Genomic DNA, 20,001 nt, shown 5'->3' with positions numbered 1-20,001 from the left:
ATTTGTCACAACTTGGGGGTCCGGTAATAAAATGCTCTCTGGGTGAAGCCACAGACACTGCTTAACATCTTGCAATGCCTGGAACAGTCCCACACAACAAAGAACTGTCTGGCCCAGAATGACAATAGTGTGGAGGCTGAGAAATCTTTTTTAGAATCAGAAGATGTAGGCTCAAACCCAAACCAGCTACAAAATCCTAAAGAAATCACTTAATCTGTACCAGCCACATCTGAAAAAAGCAGTTTGCAATCCCTTGTTAACAGGGAATTGTTCAGATTAAAGACATTAAAAGCACTATGTAAACATTAAAGAGTTTACTCTAGGCTAATCTCCTCTGAATCCTTTGAACAAAATATTTTCTCATTTAAAAAATAAAATAAAGTGATGCCAAACAGAAGTAAACAGGAAAAAAAAAAAGTGATTACATTGCTTTGTCAGTTTCAGTAGGTGTGTCTCCAATAAAACCAGCTGTTCATTTATTTTTTCAGGTGGCAATACTTGCTGTGGCTTCTTAGTCTTTGACATCCTCTTAGAAGAAAACTAAAAACAATGGTTAAAAGTCAGAATGTACTTGAATGTTAAAACTGTCATTTTCAAAGAGCATTCTTTAAATTACATTCTCATATTTTCCTACTTGGTGGACAAAACTAAGAGCTATGTGGCTGAAGGATACTAGTTAACAGTTGATAGTAACGGGAATTGCATTCTCACTGAAGGCCAACCCAGTGATACATGTTCATGCAGATTGCCTAGAATGTAGCTTCTTTCCCTTCTCCTTTTTTCCCAGTGCTTCCTCTCCTCTGCCCAGCCCCCTCCAATACCTGTACTCTTCCTAAAGCAGTTGAAGCAATGTCTCTGAAAATCTTCAAAAGAGAATTCCCAGCCTGCTCTCAGAAGCATATCTCTTTATTCTTTTTTTCCTTTCTTTTTCCCAGAAGGAGCTTCTTTACAACTAAGCTAATTGCCTTTGCTACTTTGCCTTTCATTGAAACATAACAGGATCGGTAATTAGCGGATTAAGAATTGGCATGTCTGTGCTCAGGCTCCCCACAACGTTTTCTCTGTCTGAGCCCAAGCGCTGACCTGTCAAAGTCTGTTCTCCAAAAAACACCCCCACCAAGGCCCCTTAGGCTTAGAGGGCCTTGAGTGGCTCTAATGATTTCTGAGCCCTGTAAGTTAGCACTCCTAGAGAGAAGTATGACATCCCCTGCTGGACTGCAGGTTCCAAGGAGAGGGGCAGGAGGCCCTGTCTGATGGCGTGAAGGGACAGAGTCCTTTGTCAGGGCTTGAGTGACATAAAAGGGCTGGCTGATGGACTCTCAGAATAAACACTTCGGCGAAGGGGGGTTGAAGGGCTTCAAACTGCCTCCAGCTTAATCAAAACTACCTCTAGGCCAGCTGCCATAGCACAGCGGTGACAGTGTTCCATGATGCTGAGGCTACATGGAAAGGTACTAGGTTTGCATCCCAAGGATGCTGTGGACGTGCTGGCACTCATCTGTGCCCGTGATCCGGGCTGGCTGGGGTCAGGAGTAGATTGCGGCATGAAGGCCCTATTGGCAGTGCCTGTCTTTCATCTCTCTCTCTCTCTTTCTCCCTCTCTCATAGAGAACATAAATAAACTAAAAAGAAAAAATAATTTCTCTAGATAAAACCTCTACCTCCTGCCCAAAGACATTACTATAGCTAAAGAAAAAAAAAAATCATCCAGTAAATCAGTGATCATTTTGAAGCTTTTTTAGCAAACAAATGCTTACTTAGAAACTCATCATGTAACAGGGACAGGAATGAAGCTACTCTAACTTGAAACAGGGTCAAGGGCGAGAGTCTTTACTCTCACCCTGGTCACAAAAGGCACTTCAACTAATTCCTAGCATGCCTCAGAAACCCAATGAGCTAAATAACATTCAAAATTTGCAATCAATGAAACCACTTAACCACAGAGTTTCAAGACAAGGCAATAAAGCATAAACTCTTATAAAACTCATGTTTGGGAAGTAGATGATAAAAATACATCTTAAAAATTAGCAGTCTCATAAGAAAGATAATTCGGGTATCACAGTGAGTTTCAGACATCTACTGTGAACATAAAGTAAAAAGCCCCGACATGCATTGACTACATTCAGTGATCCATCCAAGACAACGCAAAATCTTAGATTTGGAGGAGACTTTAAAGGGCATTCAGTGCAATGTCCAGTGAGGTGTAGAAAGCTCTGTCATCCCCAGATGGTAAGGACTAGCGATAGGGACTATTCAGGATGCTAGCAGATTCTCTTTTCATTTTTTACAACTCAAAAAACAAAACAAAAAAAAAAAGGGATCAGCTATGATGGTGGACTCCCATGTAGTTGACTGCGGTTCACATTCCGGACCCAGTGGCTTAAACTCATGCCGGGTGTGTGTGCGTGCATGCCCAAGATCCCGAGAAGAAAATGGAGGAGAAGGGATTGTGGTGTGGCCATCCTCCCAGGGGGTGATTTCTTGCTTTCTGTCTCTCTGTCTCTCTCTGTCTTTCTGGTGAGCTCACATGTCCTACAGCAAAAACCTCTCAAAAAAAAAAGTAGAAAACAAAAGAAACAGAAAAAGCAATTGAAACTCTGCAATATATTACTTTTCTATGTAAATATGACAAATTAAAACCTGTCAATTTTCTAATATGTTTAATAATACTATACGACTCCTAAAGACCCAACTAAACATATGTTTAAAGATGAGAAACAAAAAACAATTACCTCCTCTGGCATTTCTTCTGGTTCATTATAACCGAATAGGGATTTGCACCCTGATGTGATGTCCAACATCTTTTTCCCATAATTTATAATCATTACTGCCAGGTCATATTCCTTCCATGAACGCAGAATCTAATTTAAAATATTTATTAATTATCTCTGTTGGATACTTTTCTCTATTTTCAAGTGTAGTGCATCACATTTCATAAATTCAAAAATCTTATAGGTGCTCTGGGACTAAGAACTCCCTCTTTTTTTTATTGGTTGGTTGGTTGGTTTGGCAGTGAGTGTGAATGTGTGCATACACCTCTGTGTGTGTGGCAGGGGACAGGAGACAGGTCTTGCTGCACTGTGATCCTCGTGCCTCAGCCTCTCAAGTAGCTAAACTACATGCACATACCACCGTGCCCAGCTTTTTTTCTTTTTTTTTTGAGAGAGACTTTTGCTGTAGGGTATGTGCACTTACCAGAGAGACAGAAAGCAAGAAACCACCCCCAAGAGGGATGGCCAAGCTGCAATCCCTTCTCCTCTGTTCTCTTCTCAGAACTTTGGGCATGCATGCATACACACACACACACCTAGCATGAGTTTCAAGTCGCTAGGTCCGGGACTTGAACCGCACTGGACTATGTAGGAGTGCAGCGCCTCAACCACCATGCCACCTGCTGGCTGCAGTTTTTTAGTGGACTAGAAATCAAATCTCCCATGTGGCCTCAGCCTACCAAGTAGCAGAGTCCTGCATAAACTGCCAAGCAGCAGCATCCAAAGTAAACTATCAAGACAGCTCTCCCCAATCCCCATTTTTGGTAAGAAAACAAAGTTTATCTCAAGATCATATTTCCACTATTTGAAAATAAAGAATAACAGGATCTCATCAATAACAAGCTTTGTTAGGTTGAATAAGTTAGTATTTAAGATCATTAACAACCACTACTTCTTATGGGGTCGGTGGCAGGGGACATATATTAGGTCGTTGGGAAACTCATGACATATTTTTTTGGTTTTCAATGCAAAAATGCATCAAGACTTTCCCAACAACCCAATATAAAACAGCTAAACAATAGCAAGTGTCTGCTTAGACCTGGTAATACCTACTTAAATGGAAACATTTCCATGGGACCAGGACTACAGTGTTAAACTAACACTGACTAAGGAACACAGGGTGGTAAGGAAAATGTCGAAATAAATTTTGAAAAGGCAGAGAAGGTTAAATCATACTGCATCTCAAACGTCTGGCCAAACAGTCCAATCTCACTATAAAATGTGTATGAGTGGGAGTTAGTTTTGTTATTAGAAAACAGAAAGTAGTTAATGTTTGCTCTCCACTCTACTTAATTATGCTTCCTGACATAACTGGTCCTAGGCTTACAGAGAACTGTGCAATCTTTTCCTCTTGTTTTAACACACTAGTAGAAAATAATGAAGAAGTTTTTCTAATCAAAAGAAAAATGGAGGACCAATTCTACTCAACATACCAAACAATGAACAGGAATAAAAAGAGAATCTCAGAAGTTTCCTTCACCATTTAAAAATAATGCAAAAATAATGACGCATTTAAGATAACAAATCCAAAAAGTGGCACTTTATTTGGAATTCTAATGACTTTCAGAAAAAAAAATACTACTGCTTAAAGAAGAAAGATTGAACTTTCTGAAAAGGTTATCAATTTTTAAAATAGAGCAGAAATGCAGAGAACCAGTCCATAAGCTGCCGTGTGCTGAGAGAGAAAATTTGTCCAACACCTGGAGAAGGGCATGTGAATTCAAGGACTCCAACCTACTAGACCCCAAATCTCCATCCGTGCTAGGTCAGCACTTCCATCTTCTACGTGGCTATCTCAAACCCTCCCAATCTTCTCAAGTCTCTGGAACCTCCCTTACGATGCACCTCTTCAATGTCTATAAACAGCCTTGCTTCTTTTCCACAGAGAAAATGTAGGGGAACTAGTTTATCTCTCATCCACAAACCTACGTACGCCCTCTCCTGTAACTACAACCACAGAAAGGAAAGGGCCTCCCACATGTGCTGCCCCCACCGCCTCCAGTCTTTGGGGATCTTTCTCGAGTGTCACCCTCTCCTCTCCTGTATCCTTATCCTGCCCCTTCTCCTGACTTCTCCCCCTCAATATGCAAATTTTTACAGTACTTGGATAAGCAGAATTAATGTGTTTGCATGTTGTTTTCTGACAAAAAGTTGCTATTAGGAAGTTGCAAGCAACAAGGCTACCTTAGAATTGTTTTTGTTGTTGTACTGGAAGGAAGATTGCAATAGCCCCTGGTAACGTAGTCAATGCCCTGGTCTACCTTTCTTCTGGAAATATATACTGATGGTAGAATTTAGGGGTGGCAGGCGTGGGGAGTTAAGCAGAAGAATATAATCTAAATAAAAGTAACTTGGAAGGTACACCTTTGACCCAGTGTAACAATAATTAATACGTGTGGGATTGGAAAAAAAAAATGTGTGGACCCCTGCTTTCAATGCTTACACCATGTGACAGTGACAGAACTAATAGCAGCAGAAAGATTTCAGGACTGAAACTGAAGAAAGTTTAAGAGCAGGGATCAGCAGATGGCATAATGGTCACATCACTGAACTCCCACATGACTAACTACTGTTCAAGTCCCAGATCCGGTGACTTCAAACCCATGCTTGGTGTGGGTATATGTGTAACCAAAATCCCAAGAGGAGACTGGAGGAGAAGGGACTGCAGTGTGGCCATCCTCCCTGAGGCATTTCTCGCTTTCTGTCCCTCTCTTTCTGTCTCTCAGGCGAGCGTGCAGGCTTTAGAACGAGGAGGAGGAGAATGACAGAACAGCTTTGGACTAATCAAATGTCTTGGTTCTCCCTCTTGCCTAGATTTTGGAAGTAGAATTACTCTTCTATTCTGAGCACACCCCTGAGATTCTTCCATCTGAATCTAGTGATGTTATCTATTGCTACTGCTTCAAGCAAAGTCCATATGTTAATGACTGCTTTGTCTTTATACACATGGCTTCTTCTGACCTCCAGGCCTAGGGGTCCAATTATATGATGATCACATATTTAGATATCCTAATAGACCTCAAAATTAAATCTGTTCAAAACTCATTATCTTCTCCTTTACCACACACAAAAAAATCAATCTTCATCCAAGTTTCAATGAATAGTGTTGTATTCACCCAACGGCCTAGGCCAGACAGCTGGATGTTACTGTTGACTGTCCCACTCCCTCCTTTATCCCTTACGTTCAACAGATGTCCAGGTTCTCAAACTGTACCTCGTAAATAAATTCTGAAACCTTTAATCCTCTGTAACTCCTACGTTCCATACTAATTTAGTTTATCATTTCTCACCAGCTAACTGAGCCCCTGCTTGAGGTCCTATTCATCCCTTTCTAGTTACTAGACGTTGTGCAACCAGAATAATTTCTTTTCTCTAAAATGCAAATCTCGTTATGTCACTTCCAAGTTTGAGAGCCTTTGATGACCTCTCTGACCTCAGAAGTTGGTCACATCACTTGGTACCAGTTTACTGCTCTACCTTTTGAGGCACCTGAAATATTTAACCGTATCTTCCATAATTAAAAATAAATTTGATTCTTTTTCCCAAATTGTAAAATTATATCATATTTTCTCATTGGTTTACTCCCTGAGGTAATTGTTGTTAATAGTCCTGTATCTGTCATATGTTTTCCCAACCTAATATTTGCCTTTAAGCTTTCCTTATAGTGTCTTTCCAGAAAAATGCTTTAATTATCATGTAATTTAATTATCTTTTTCTGTGTATCTTTTGTATTTTGTGTTTTGTAGAGAAGGTATCTCCTACTCCAGGCCATATAAATATCCTTAAATCCATCTGAACTTAATTTTGTTTATGATGTGAGGCAGGCTCTAGCTTTGTTTACCTTTAGATGAACATTTCGTTACATTAGAATCTTTCATTAAATAAACTGTCATAATTCACTATCACTTTTCTCAATGAATCAAATTTCTACCTTTTTCATATACTAATTTCTTCTGTAGACTTTGGGCCATTCCTGGACCCTCCATTCTATTTCACTAAACTATTTGTCCATTACTCCCTTAGCACCATTATTTTTTATTGAAGTGGCCTTAACGTAAATGTTACTCCCTATTGAGAGCTTTTTAATTATTCTGATCAGTTCCAGAGAAACCCTATTGGAATTCTGATTAAAACTGCATTAACTTTTCTCTCAAAAATAAATAAATAAATAAATAACTATCAGTTGGCATAATGGCTATGTCGCTGAACTCCCATGTAGTCAACAGTGGTTCAAGTCCCACACCTGGTGTGCGTGCGTGCCCAAGATCACAAGAGGAGAATGGAAGAGAAGCGATTGCGGCATAGCCCCTTATCCCCCCACCCCAGGGGTGATTTCTCACATTCTGTCTCTCTGTCTCTGTCTCTCTGGCAAGCGTGCACACCCTACAGCAAAAACCTCTCCAAAAAAAAAAAAAGAACTGCATTAACTTTAAATATCAATTCAGGAAGGATTCGTATTCCTATGACAGTAAATCTTCCTAGTCAGGAACTTGGCGTGGCCTGCTGTGTATTTTTATCTTGTTTTGTGTCCTTCGGTAAGATCCCATGATTTTTACTTGGGCTCGTTACATTTTGTTAAGTATAAAGTATTGCGTATTATAAGTGGTATATTTTACCTTTTCTGTTTCTATTACTAGTAGAGAAAAACCTATCAGTTTGTAAATGTTTTTACAATCAGTTTATACACATTCTTCATAATTCTAATAATTTTTTACCAGATGCTCATGGGTTTTGAGACCACTACACAAAAATTATACTTTTCTAATGTTATAAAATTCTTTCATATCTTGATCTCTTGCTTGAGAGAGAACTTCTAAAAATACTGAGTCCCACTGTTAAGAGTTAACATCTCTTTCCTACATGATTTTTAAGGAAATGGCTTCAGAAATATGCCATTTATGTGGTATTTGCTCTAAAATTGCGGTAAATGTCTTTATCATTATTTAATAGCTTCCTTTCATTCCTAACTTATTAGAAATTTTATTAGGAAAGGTTTTTAAGTGTTATCAAATGCCTTTATAGCATTTTTCATGTTATTTTTCTTCCTTATTTTGCTGTTACCAAAAAATTCAAGTTTTGTTTTAATTCAGACTTGATCTTTAATACTTAACCATGAGACTGTCCTAAAAACAGAAAGTGACCAAATGCCATCTAGGAGCAGAGAATGGTGACTAGACATATTTAAGGTTACTACATAATGCTTCTTGTCCTGATTAATGTGTTATACCCTGAACTCAGCTTTTATTCTGATATGAAAATTGCCACTCCTCCATTATTTTTTACTTCATTTTCCTGGTACTTTTGTCTTCATTGTTTTCAAACCATTATTTGTCACTTTAAGTAGTGTTTCTTGAAATAATTCACATTTGAACCTGCATTTTAGCCCATCTGGAAGTCTCTAATCTTCTGAGTTCATTCATACTTAGTGACTAATATTCTTAATTTTATTTCTTCCATCTTAAATACTTTTAGTCTCTAATCTTCTGAGTTCATTCATACTTACTGACTAATATTCTTCATTTTATTTCTTCCATCTTAAATACTCTATATCCCCTCTTATTTTTGCTTAATTCATCCTTTTTTTCCTTACTGTAATTTTTCCTATTCTGTTTCCTCTCTCATTCCTCTCCGTTCACTTCTTTCCCCCTATCACTTTAGAAGTACTAGTATGCTTTAAACTTCCGCTCATCATGACATAGTCCTCTTCACACACACACACACACACATACATACAAATATATGTATATATGTATATATATATCCTATCCAAAAAAAAAAATACAGACTGAACATCTGTAATCCAAAAATCCAAAATCCAAAATGCTCCAAACTCTAAAAGTTTTTGAACACCAACATGACAGCACAAGTGGAAAATTCCACAACTGGCCTCATGTCCCAGGTTACAGTCAAAACACTGCAATATACTAATATTGTATTAAATTGCATTTGACTGTATGTATGTAGTATATACGAAGTATAAGTGAATTACTTATTTAGATTTGGATCCCAACTCTAAGATCTCATTATGTATATGAAAATACTCAAAAACTTTTAAAAATCTGAAACACTTCTGCTCTCAAGCATTTGGATAGTTAACCTGTAATAATTTTATACTACATGTATTTTTATGTGTGTATGTATGTATATGTACATGTATATAAAACATACAACCATGCAACAAGAATCTCTACCTGTTCAAGTCTCCCCACCATCACTCCAAAACAGTATAGAAGTTTTAGATCTAGGTTACTAATCAGTTTTTCCTTCAAGGATGACTCTTCTCTTCCAGAAATCCCTACTTAGCATTTATATTACAAAGACCTAGTCACGTCTTTATTATCTTTTCAGTTGTAATGATACATATATTGCAAGATTCATTGCTTCCATTATTCTTTGCCTTTTTCCTATCTTGGGATTTCTGTTCTGAATCAATTGTCATTTGATAGAGTATTTCCTCAAGTGTTTTCCTCAGATAAGTAAATGGTTAGAATACTTTTTTAAATGTCTGCACTTCTGAAAATGTTTATTTTGCCCAAACAGATGAATGGTATCTTTCTTGGTTATTAATTTTTGGACCTCAGTCTTTTTCCCTCAGGAATTTACAAATGTTTTAATGTTTGAACTTCTAGTGTTGCTGATAAAATGTCTGAAGCTAACTGATTCTCTTTCCATTGCAAATAACCTGCTCTTTGGGTCTTAAAACTTTTTAGATTTGTCCTTATCTGTTGACTCCAGAAATTTCACCAGTATGTATCTACACGTGCAATCCTACCTGGAACTCAAGGAGCCTATCCATTTTCCTCTGTTGCTTTCTCTACCTCTAGACTTCTTTTGTTTTCATTTTACTTCTGGATCTACCTTCTAAATTAATTTCTGTCTGTAGGTTATTCTGGTCTATGTGGTGAGGTATTTCTTGAGCCTCCAGATTTGACTCAGATACACCTGTTTAATTTTTTCAATCAAATTTGTTTGTTCAGTTACAGAGGTTTCACTTTTGTTTTTGATTTTGGTTTGTGTTTGGATCACATCTGCTTGAAAGCTTTCTTTGTTTTTTGCTTATTTCCAAGCCATCTCTGGTCTTCTCCAATGTGGCAAGAGTAATAAGGCAATTATCTCGGGGGCTGGTTTGCTCTCTCCCTTAGGTACTGAGTCTTCTTCAGCAAGTTATTACTTTTCCTGCTACTGGCTTATGTTCCTTCATCAACTACACAGGCCAGGTCACAGAGGTCTTTCTAAAGGTAGTGAACCAGTAAGCAATGGAAGAGAGAGGATTTTCTACTCTTGAGAGATTTTCTACTCAGGCCATAAACAGCCAGCAAATAATGCCTTCTTTGAGAAGGTAGAGGATAAAAGCCTCTCTGTTGTGAGATCTCCATAGAAGCAAGCTTCAGCCCTAACTAAGAGAGACTCATCAAAGTGGTCCACCTATGCAGTGTTCCTCAAGGCCTCTAGCCAAATCAGAAAGGCCCTGTTAGTAACACATTAAGAACAATAATAATAAATAAGCAGATACAGCCCTTCTTTGAGGAAATTCACTGGATTCTGTCAACTAAAACCTGTGAGAAACCACACAATGCTGGCCTTTGAGCCAAGTAATGCAAATAAATAAGCCTACTTCCTTGCCTCTGGTATCTTTATTCTTTCTTGTTTAGAATGAGGTCTCATAAATCCCTTTCTTCAGATACCTTGACCTGAGATACCTCTCCAGACTTTACCAACTGACCTGCTTGGGCCACTGTAATACACTGAAATAAGAAACTGAAAGGAAAGAAGCCAGGGCCAGCACGTGGCATGGTGGGTAAAGGCACTGGATTCCCATGTGGCCAATCATGGTTCAAGTCCTGGACCTGGTGACTTCCTTTCTCACTTTCCCTCTCTCTTTGTCTCTCTCTGTTCAGATTGGAAAATAGTAACAATAATAAATAAAGTTAAAATAAAATAATTGTTTAAAAAGAAAAGAAAGGGAAAAAGTCAAGGAAGTGTGCTTAAGCTGCCATCTACTCAAAATTCCTATCTCAGATATATCATAAATTAATATCCTTCCCATAAGCCTTTCAGCTATAATAACATTTCTCTAGTAATTTTTCAATGTAACTATAAATGCAAATAATTTGGTTATTTCAACTGTTTCCACACATATTTGCAAAAAAAGCAAAACACATATGTGGAAATAAATTGATACAATTTACAAATAAAACTAGATACACCTATGGATATATAGATATCTTACAATAATTCTCAAGTCAACAGGTTGGGAATCCATTGATCCACATGAATGGTCTACTCTATTTGAATAAACCTGTTCAAGTATAGACTAAAATTGGCCATGAAACTCTGAAGTACATTTGCTCATATAATCAGTCCTTCATCCTTCTGCCTTCCAAGTTATTCCTCCTCTGTCTATTGTAGTTCTACTTCCTTGCTGCAGGGTCATTCCATTTAAAGCAGGCCCAACCCCACAAATCTCCCTTATCTGCTTTTATTTTTGTTTATAAAACCTAAAGCTTCACAAAATTATACTTTATGTATATATTTGCTTTCTGTCTTCCCACTATATCATAAGCTCTGTGGGAACAGTGCTGTGTTTGTCGTTGTTGTTGTTCATTAATTTTAATGCCTATCATTTTGTCTCAGGACCCAACAAACCTTGTGTCACATCCAACCAATTCATAATTTATTTCATTTGCTTGGTCTCAGTTGGCATGTGAATTTTTAACTCTTGCTAGAGCTTATCTAAGCCTCTGCTCCTAAGTAAAGTCTTCCTTAATTGTCCCGACCCTTAGTGATCATCCTGCATCCATGTTTGTGTCACCATCGTCCACTAATCACCCAAGCTAGAAATCAGAGTCATCCATAGCTGCTTCTTCTCCTACAGCTACTAAAAGGTTCTAATTCTTTGTGTGTGCATCAAGCTCCAAAAGAGTGCCTGACACAGATAGATAGCTAATCAGTAAATATTAGATGAAGAAGTAAAATAAAAATTTAAAAAAAGTTTGTGTTCTGTCCACACTTTTGCCTGATTTAGATATGCAGATATATCAGTCTTAATCAGTACAGTGTGAATATTCTTGTACAGGTTTCCCTCTGTTCAGTTCAGAGGCCTGCATGGCAGTCTCTGAATCATGCTTAGACACTGTCTAGCCTTCCCTTTGGCCAGATCTAACATCACGTTTACATTCTGATTTTATGAGATTATAATAACCCTCCCCTACTGATTGACCTTCCCATCAAACCCTTGCTGTTTGGTCTCTTGATATTATCTAAGCCATCCTACCCTAACTCAATGCCTACAGTAAGATACTTCAGGTCTGGCCCAGCTGTGATGGCACAAGTGGGAGCCACCACTACATAATGGCTGGAGTCACATGGGAGGCAAAGGTTTGGTTCCCAGCAAAACCTAAAACAGGCTGGCAATGGTGTGCACCATGATCCTAGCTGGCTGGGAGGACAGGGCAGGAGGATCATAACAAAACCATCAGAAAATACCTGTCTCTGGCTAGTAGCCATGGCACAGCAGTAATGGAATGCTCCATGAAGCTGGACCCACAGAGGAAGGTCCCTGGTTTGTGTCCTGAGGCCTCTCTGAACATGCCAAGTGCTTATGAACCCATGATCCAGGCCTTTGAGGCTGGGCATGGATTATAGCATAAAGAACCTGTTGAAGATGTCTGTCTTTTTCTCTCCTTTCCTGACCTATTATTTTTTCATGGAAGAAAGAAAGAAACAAAAAAACCATGTGTATCCAGTATTATTCCTTCTCATTTAAGGGGAGAGAAAAGATACTTCAGGTCTGACTGCAGGTTCCACTGAGATCGGAACCTGACAAGACATTATGCAGGTTGGTGGCAGTTTAATAAATATGTAATTAATGTTTTACAGTTTTGAAACAAATATGTTCTGTGTGACCATATGTAATACCACTAAGATATACAAATGCTAGCTCAATAATGCCATGTTTTAGTTCGTGAAACATCACAATTTCATCAAAAAGTTCCATAGCAGGTTATTATTCTGTAATGTTTAGATTGTACATTCTAACTTGATCTTTTGGGGTGCTACTTTTAGCACTGTGATTTAAAGCAGTTCGACTTTCTGGGGCTAGCAGGTGGCGTGGTGGTTAAGGCACTAGACTTCCACTTGGTTGACCACAGTTCAAGTTCCAGACATGATGGCTTGAAAATCATGCCAAGAACATGTGTGTGCATGTCCAAAATACTGAGAAGGGAATGGAGAAGGGATTGTGGTATGCATCCTCCCAGGAGATGACTTCTTACTTTTTCTTTCTCTCTTTCTCTAGAGCAGTTTGATTTTCTGAAACATTACTGATCCTAAATTGTATGACCCCAAACAAAAACTGAGTAAATACCTTCGTGATGTAGAAGATACAACAAGCTATCATGTGCTGTACACTTTCAAAACTTGCAATATTTTTCTTCGAGTGGATGATGGTTGGTTGTCCTTGCAAAACCACTAAACACTTTATCAATATCTAAAAAACAGAAGCACAATAATTTTTCTTGTAAAATATCATCCTCACTCATTACAAAATAATAAATGTTGGTTCTTTGGGAGCACTTTAGTTCAAATCAGGGTGTCTTAAGCCATAAAATTGTATTTTTTTACCAATAACTATTGATAAATTACTTATAATGTATGAGGAAATGTACACTGAGATAAAACTGATACATCAAATTTTTTTAGAGGTTTTTTCTATAGGGTACATGCACTCGCCAGAAAGAGAGAGAGAGAGATAGAGAGACAGAAAGTGAGAAATCACCCCCCGGGGGGATGGCCATGCCACAATCCCTTCTCCTCCATTCTCCTCTCGGGATCTTGGGCACGCATGCACACGCACCCAGTATGAGTTTAAGCCACCGGGTTTGGGACTTGAACCATGGCCGACTACATGAGAGTCCAGTGACATAGCCATTACGTCAACTGCTGGTCCCTGATATATCAATTTTTTAATGAGTCCTTTACCTAAAGTAACTTGAAAACTAGTGGAGAAGATAAAATGAGGACACAAATAACTGTAAAACAAAGCACATTTGACAAGTTTCATGATTCATTCAGAATGTTACCTGCATATAGTGCGAGGAACTAAAGATCACATCCAGGTTTAGGAGGGCCTTGAATACCATAGGGAGGATTATGTGGCATATTAAATACTGGGTCTTCAGAAAAGTCATGACATATTTTTCTATGTTATTCTATGCAAAAATGAGTCGTGACTTTTCCAAAGATCCAATATTATATAGTGATTCTAGGTACTTAAAATCATAGTTTGCTTTAAGATTAAAATAAACATTCATATCCCAGGAAACCAATTAATATGGGTGTATACTTTTTGTTCTCCTTGCTTACTATTATATGATCCTGAATTTGATATGATCAGAAGCTAAACAATTTTCAGTTTAGCTTTCAACACTGTTGCATGGTTCTGAGCAGTATGACTATCAGAAAAGTAGACCTGAGATTGTAGCAATTGAGTAATTATTCTGGTTATCACAAATAAAGTAATATTAATATATAAATGCTGGTTCTTTCGGAGTATATTAATTGCTCCAACCTGCTATTCTAACAATATTGCTACTGTTTATATTGTACACATTTTTTTTAATTTTGCCAGAGTGGGGACCAGCAGATGGCATAATGGTTATGTCACTGGACTCCCATAGAGTCGACTGCAGTTCAAGTCCTGGACCTGGTGGCTTAAAACTCATGCTGGGCACGTGTGCGTGTGGACCCCAAATCCCAACAAGAGAATGAATAAGAAGGGACTGTGGCATAGCCATGCCCCCTGGGGGGTAATTTCTCACTTTCTAGCTCTCTCTCTCTGGCAAGCGCACACACCCTACACCAAAAATCTCTCTTAAGAAAAAAACTATTTTTTCAAAGGGTACATAGACCCTCTGGAGACAAAAAAAAAAAATGAAAGAGTTAGAGAAAGTGAGAATATCCCCCACCATGGGGGATAGTCATGCTCCAATCTCTTCTCTATTTCTCTTCCTTTTGGAATTTTGGACATATATGCACACGAGCCCAGCACTTTTTTCAAGCTGCCAGATCTGAGACTCCAACTGCATAGCCTGTCACATGGAGCCCAGTCACCTTAACCAACATACCACAAGCAGGCCATAAGTACGCTGTTTTTAATGTTCTTTTAACCCCCTTGCATGATCACTATCCCCCACCCTACCACATTATAGCCCTAAATCATGTTAATACCCTCATAGTTCTATAGTTTTCATTTATTTATTTATTTATTTATTTATTATAATTTTACAAAATTGGATTTACACCCAGTTTTCTGAACCGTGCATTTCTCCTTCACCACGTCTTATGAAAAGTTCTCCAAATCTATAGGGACAACTCTAATTCATTCTATCAAATGGCTGCACAATATTATTCAGTTTGGGGACCAGCAGTTAGCTTAATGGCTATGTCGCTGGACTACCATGTAGTCAACCATGGTTCGAGTCCTGGACCCAGTGGCTTAAACTCACGCCAGGCACGTGTGCATGCGTGCCCAAGATCCCAAGAGGAAAATGGAGGAGAAGGGACTGTGGTATGGCCATGTCCCCTGGGGGGCTATTTCTTGCTTTCTGTCTCTCTTTCTCTCTCTCTCTTTCTGGTGAGCACATGCACCCTATAGCAAAAACCTCTCAAAAAATATATATATATATTATTCAGTGTGGACTATCATAATTTATTCAGTCATTTCCAGTACCTCATATTGTACAATTTACAGCTGATGTTTTACAATCTGGCAGTACCATTTATTCTTTTTGTCTCCAACTATTTTGTCACCACCTAGAATGCCAACAGTAAACACCCTTATACATGCTCAGTTGCCAACTATGAGTGGCAAAAGAGATACCAGCAAAGAGATAATACCCAGAGAGGATGAGACACCATGCTCCATGACAGAGAACATACTCTAAGACAATGATCATTATGTGGTACTGTGTTCCCTACAAGTAGAACACCGAGGTGCATGAACCATGGGATAGAAGCAGGAGTAGTATGTTACTAACTAGTGATTTTATTCTATGGGATAAATTACTAATGCAGGGATTGCTGTGTCAGATAAATATATTTTTAATATTATTAAAATTTTATTCTTTGGGATAAATTACTAGTAGAGGATTACTGTGTTGGGTATATTTGTTTTTAATTTTGTTTAAAATTTGATTTAACTTAAATTAAGATTCTTTTTAACTCTAAATGCTTGTTACAATTTATACTTCCTTCATCAATGTATGAGATGACTTTGTCCCACATTTTCACTAACAACATGAGTTACAGATTTTTTTTATTCTGCCAGTGATAATATGCTGTTAATTTAATGCACACTTCTGAATGTATTCAGAGTTTGAGCATCTTTTCATGATTTGCTTTCATGTGAACTTCTTTTTTTTTAATTTTTAATTTAATTTATTTGCTTATTTTAGAGTGACAGAGTGAGAGAGAGAAAGAAAGAAAGAGAAAGTGAGAAAACAAGCCACCAGTTCCAGGGCTCAAATCACCATTGGCCTTAACCACCACGCCACCTGCCGGCCCCACCATGTGAACTTCTTATTCATATCCCATATATCTATCAGATATTATAAATTTGCAAGGTTTTCAGCTTTGGAGGTATTATTTGCTAATCCATAAGCTTTCTGCTATATTTGTTAAATGTAGGTTCTACAATTTGGTCTTGGTTAGAAAGATTTCCCCAAACCCTAGATTGTACATGTCATTTCCTAAGATGTTTCCTTACATTTTTTGCTTTGTTTTATCTTTAAGTCTCTAATATAGCTGGACTTTCTTATTTATGGTACAAATAGGAGTCAAACCCTACTTTCTTTGAGATGAACATCCAGGTGTTTCACAACCATTTATTTAAAAGATTCACCCAATAGGGAACCAGTAGTTAGCGTAATGGCTATGTCACTGGACTCCCACGTAGGTGCCCGCAGTTCGCGTCCCAGACCCGGTGGCTTAAAACTCACACCGGACGTGTGTGCCTGCGTGCCCAAGATCCCGAGAGGAGAATGGAGGAGAAGGGATTGCGGCGTGACCATCCCCCCTGGGGGGTGATTTCTTGCTTTCTGTCTCTATGTCTCTCTCTGTCTGGCGAGCGCACGCGCCTTATAGTGAAAACCTCTCCAAAAAAAATAAAAAAAGAAGAAGAAAAAAAAAAAAAGATTCACCCAATGGGACCAGCAGTTAGCACAATGGCTATGTCGCTGAACTCCCATGTAGTCAACCTGAGTTCCCGAACCTTGGGTGGCTTAAACTCACGCCGGGCACGTGTGCATGCATGCCCAAGATCCTGAATGGAGGAGAAGGGATTGCAGCATGGCCATACCCCCCGGGGGGTGATTTCTCTCTTTCTGTCTCTCTGTCTCTGTCTTTCTGGCAAGCACAGCGTCCCTATAGCAAATTCCTCTCCAAAAAAAAAAAAAGATTCACCCAAAAAAATCCATCCTTTTCCTATGAAATGGAATGCCAACTTTGTTACATACTATATTCTCATATATATTGAAGCCTGTTTCTGGAATCGCCCCCTGTTCCACTTATCTTTCTTATTCTTAATAGTACAATTTAATTAGGGACTATTCTCCTAATTAATGTTTCTCCTCATATCTACAACCCATCTCTGAGCTATAACAAAGGCATCCTGAGTCAGTGGGATCCCGGAGGATGACAGCAGACTACTGTGAACTCAGCCAACTAAGCTCCCATTGCAGCTGCTGTTCCTGATGTGGTATCCTTGGTAGAGCACATTAAGAGGTATGTATTCATACAGTTGATTTTTTTTCTGTGCTAATTCCTAGAGATGATAAACAACCCCCCCTGCCTACCAGCACACCTTTCAAGAGCAAGGCAATGGTATGCAGGCCCACACCATTGTCAACCACCTCCTTGATTAACCTTGCCTATTTCTGCCTGTGGAAACCGCAAGCCCTTACCACCATCCCCTTCCTTGCCTCCTAATCAGCCCTGACTGGCACATTCTTATGTGGCCCCCATAGTGTGCTGTGTTCCTTCCTTTTGTACGTTTGAGTAATAAACTATCTTGATAATGGAAACTAAAAAAAAAAGAAGAAGCACCAGGGGCCAGCAGGTAGCACGGCGGTTAAGGCACTGGACACTCCCACATAGCCAACCACGGTTTGAGTCCCGGACCTGATGGCTTGCTTTCTCACTTTCACTCTCTCTCTCTGTATCTCTCTCTGGTCAAATTAAGATAAATGAATAAATAAATTAAATTAAATAAATAATTCGGAAAAAAAAAAGAAGAAGAAGAAGAAGCTCCAGAAGAAGTTCCCATTAACATTGTATAGATAAGAGTATATATATTTTCAGTCTTGCCCCAGGGCAATGATAACCCTCATACCCTCTAACATAATGTGGGAAACAAAATAAATAAAAATAAAACTTGAACTTTATGAAAATTTCCAAAAATGAAACATTGGACTTCTGTATCCATGATGTCATGTTAATTTAGCTTAATGAACAAGAAATGGCAAGTAAATTGAAGACCTTGGTAAGATACCTGCCTGTCAAAGGACAGCAATAAGCCCTATGAAGATTCGGCGGCCTGCTGTGTTAAAAACAATCTACAAGCATGCTGGGATATTCCCTCCAAAGCAGGTCTAATGCCTGGCATCTCTCAACCCCAGGAAGAAAGGACCATGGCAGGTAGACACCTGTGGGTTCTGGAGGAAGCATAGTCCACACTTGGAAATACTGCTTCAGTCTATTAATGACTGACACAGAAGGCTGTCAACAATGAGTACAACTTTGAGACTTCAAAGGCACAGCTCTTCAGTAGGTGAGCCATTGGATATGAGCAATAAAGAAGTCACATCCTTGCTCCAGGGGAGCCCCATCAAGGTGAATATTTGTTAGGTTATTAGGCTCTCTGGCTAGTTTTCTCAATAGTGCATTAAAAATTTGTACACTTTGCATGAGTTTTTCACATCTTCTTGGTTCTCAAAAAGTGAGTCGGGCCCAGCGATGATGGTGCATTTAGTGGTGCACTACTATGAGAAGGTGAGCCACAGCAGGTGCATCTTCAGGAACACCAGTGGTCTTGGCTGACTAGAGGGCTGCATGGGAAACTGAGGCATGATAAGACCCTGTCTGGAGGTCTCTAAATAAATAAACAAAAACTAAAAGAATTAAAAGCTGAGATGATGATGGTGATGACAGTAACAATAAGGGTGATAAAAACTTCGTTCAAGTCTCAAAAGCAAAATCTTACTTCTCTCATTACTTCCCTGTAACAGGCAGAATTTTTAAGATAGTCCCTAAGGGACCAGCAGTTGGCGTAATGGCTATGTCGCTGGACTCCCATGTAGTTGACCGCAGTTCGCATCCTGGACCCGGTGGTTTAAAACTCATGCCAGGCGTGTGTGAGTGTGTGCCCAAGATCCCAAGAGGAGAATGGAGGAGAAGGGATTACGGCGTGGCCATCCCCCCTGGGGGGTAATTTCTCACTTGAAGCAATTGCAGCATGGCCATCCCCCCGGGGGGTGATTTCTTGCTTTCTGTCTCTCTGTCTCTTTCTCTGTCTGTCTGGCAAACTCATGTACCCTATAGCAAAAAAAAAAACTCTCCAAAAAAAAATAAAAGATAGTTCCTAAGATTCCTCCTGGTATACAAACCTCACATAATCACTTCCTCTGAGTGTGGGTAGGGCCCATGAATGTAATCAAATCATTGCTCTCATGACTGCATTATATTCTGTAAGACTGCTCAGCATACTGGAGAGTACTCTCCTGAAAGCCTTGGAGAAGCACATTGGTCATGTTGTGGAGAAAGCCATGTGGCAGAAAATTGCTAGTTGGCCTTTTGGAGCTACAGACCTCCTACTGTCTCAAAGAAATGAATTCTTTCCACAACCAGTAAGCTTGAAAAACCTCCAGCCGGGAACCAGCAGTTGGCGTAATGGCTATGTCGCTGGACTCCCACGTAGTTGACCACAGTTCACATCCCGGACCCGGTGGCTTAAAACTGATGCTGGGCGCATGTGCGTGCGTGCCCAAGATCCCGAGAGGAGAATGGAGGAGAAGGGATTGCAGCGTGACCATCCCCCTGGGGGGTGATTTCTCGCTTTCTGTCTCTATGTCACTCTCTGTCTGTCTGGCGAGCACAAGCAACCTATATCAAAAAGAAAATTAAAAAAAAAAAAAAAAAAAAAAAAAAAACCCCCGCCTTTAAAAAAAACCCCTCC

At 39.1% G+C, this 20,001-nt stretch overlaps 1 protein-coding gene across 1 annotated transcript in view; it reads right to left on the bottom strand.

Annotated features, from left to right (window-relative positions):
• CFAP54 (cilia and flagella associated protein 54) overlaps positions 1-20,001 on the bottom strand; it is a 347,206-nt gene that overhangs the window by 214,236 nt on the left and 112,969 nt on the right. Inside the window, exons 26-28 of the mRNA XM_014590242.1 lie at positions 13,138-13,260; positions 2,733-2,861; positions 426-540 (exon numbers count right to left, since the gene is read on the bottom strand). Of these exons, the coding sequence (XP_014445728.1) occupies positions 426-540; positions 2,733-2,861; positions 13,138-13,260 (367 nt within the window). The remainder of the gene's footprint in view (positions 1-425; positions 541-2,732; positions 2,862-13,137; positions 13,261-20,001) is intronic.

This window comes from Tupaia chinensis, unplaced genomic scaffold, assembly GCF_000334495.1.
Source record: "Tupaia chinensis unplaced genomic scaffold, TupChi_1.0 Scaffold000423_1, whole genome shotgun sequence".
In the NCBI taxonomy this organism is placed as follows: Eukaryota; Metazoa; Chordata; class Mammalia; order Scandentia; family Tupaiidae; genus Tupaia; species Tupaia belangeri.
This window is presented reverse-complemented; position numbering and strand designations above follow the sequence as displayed.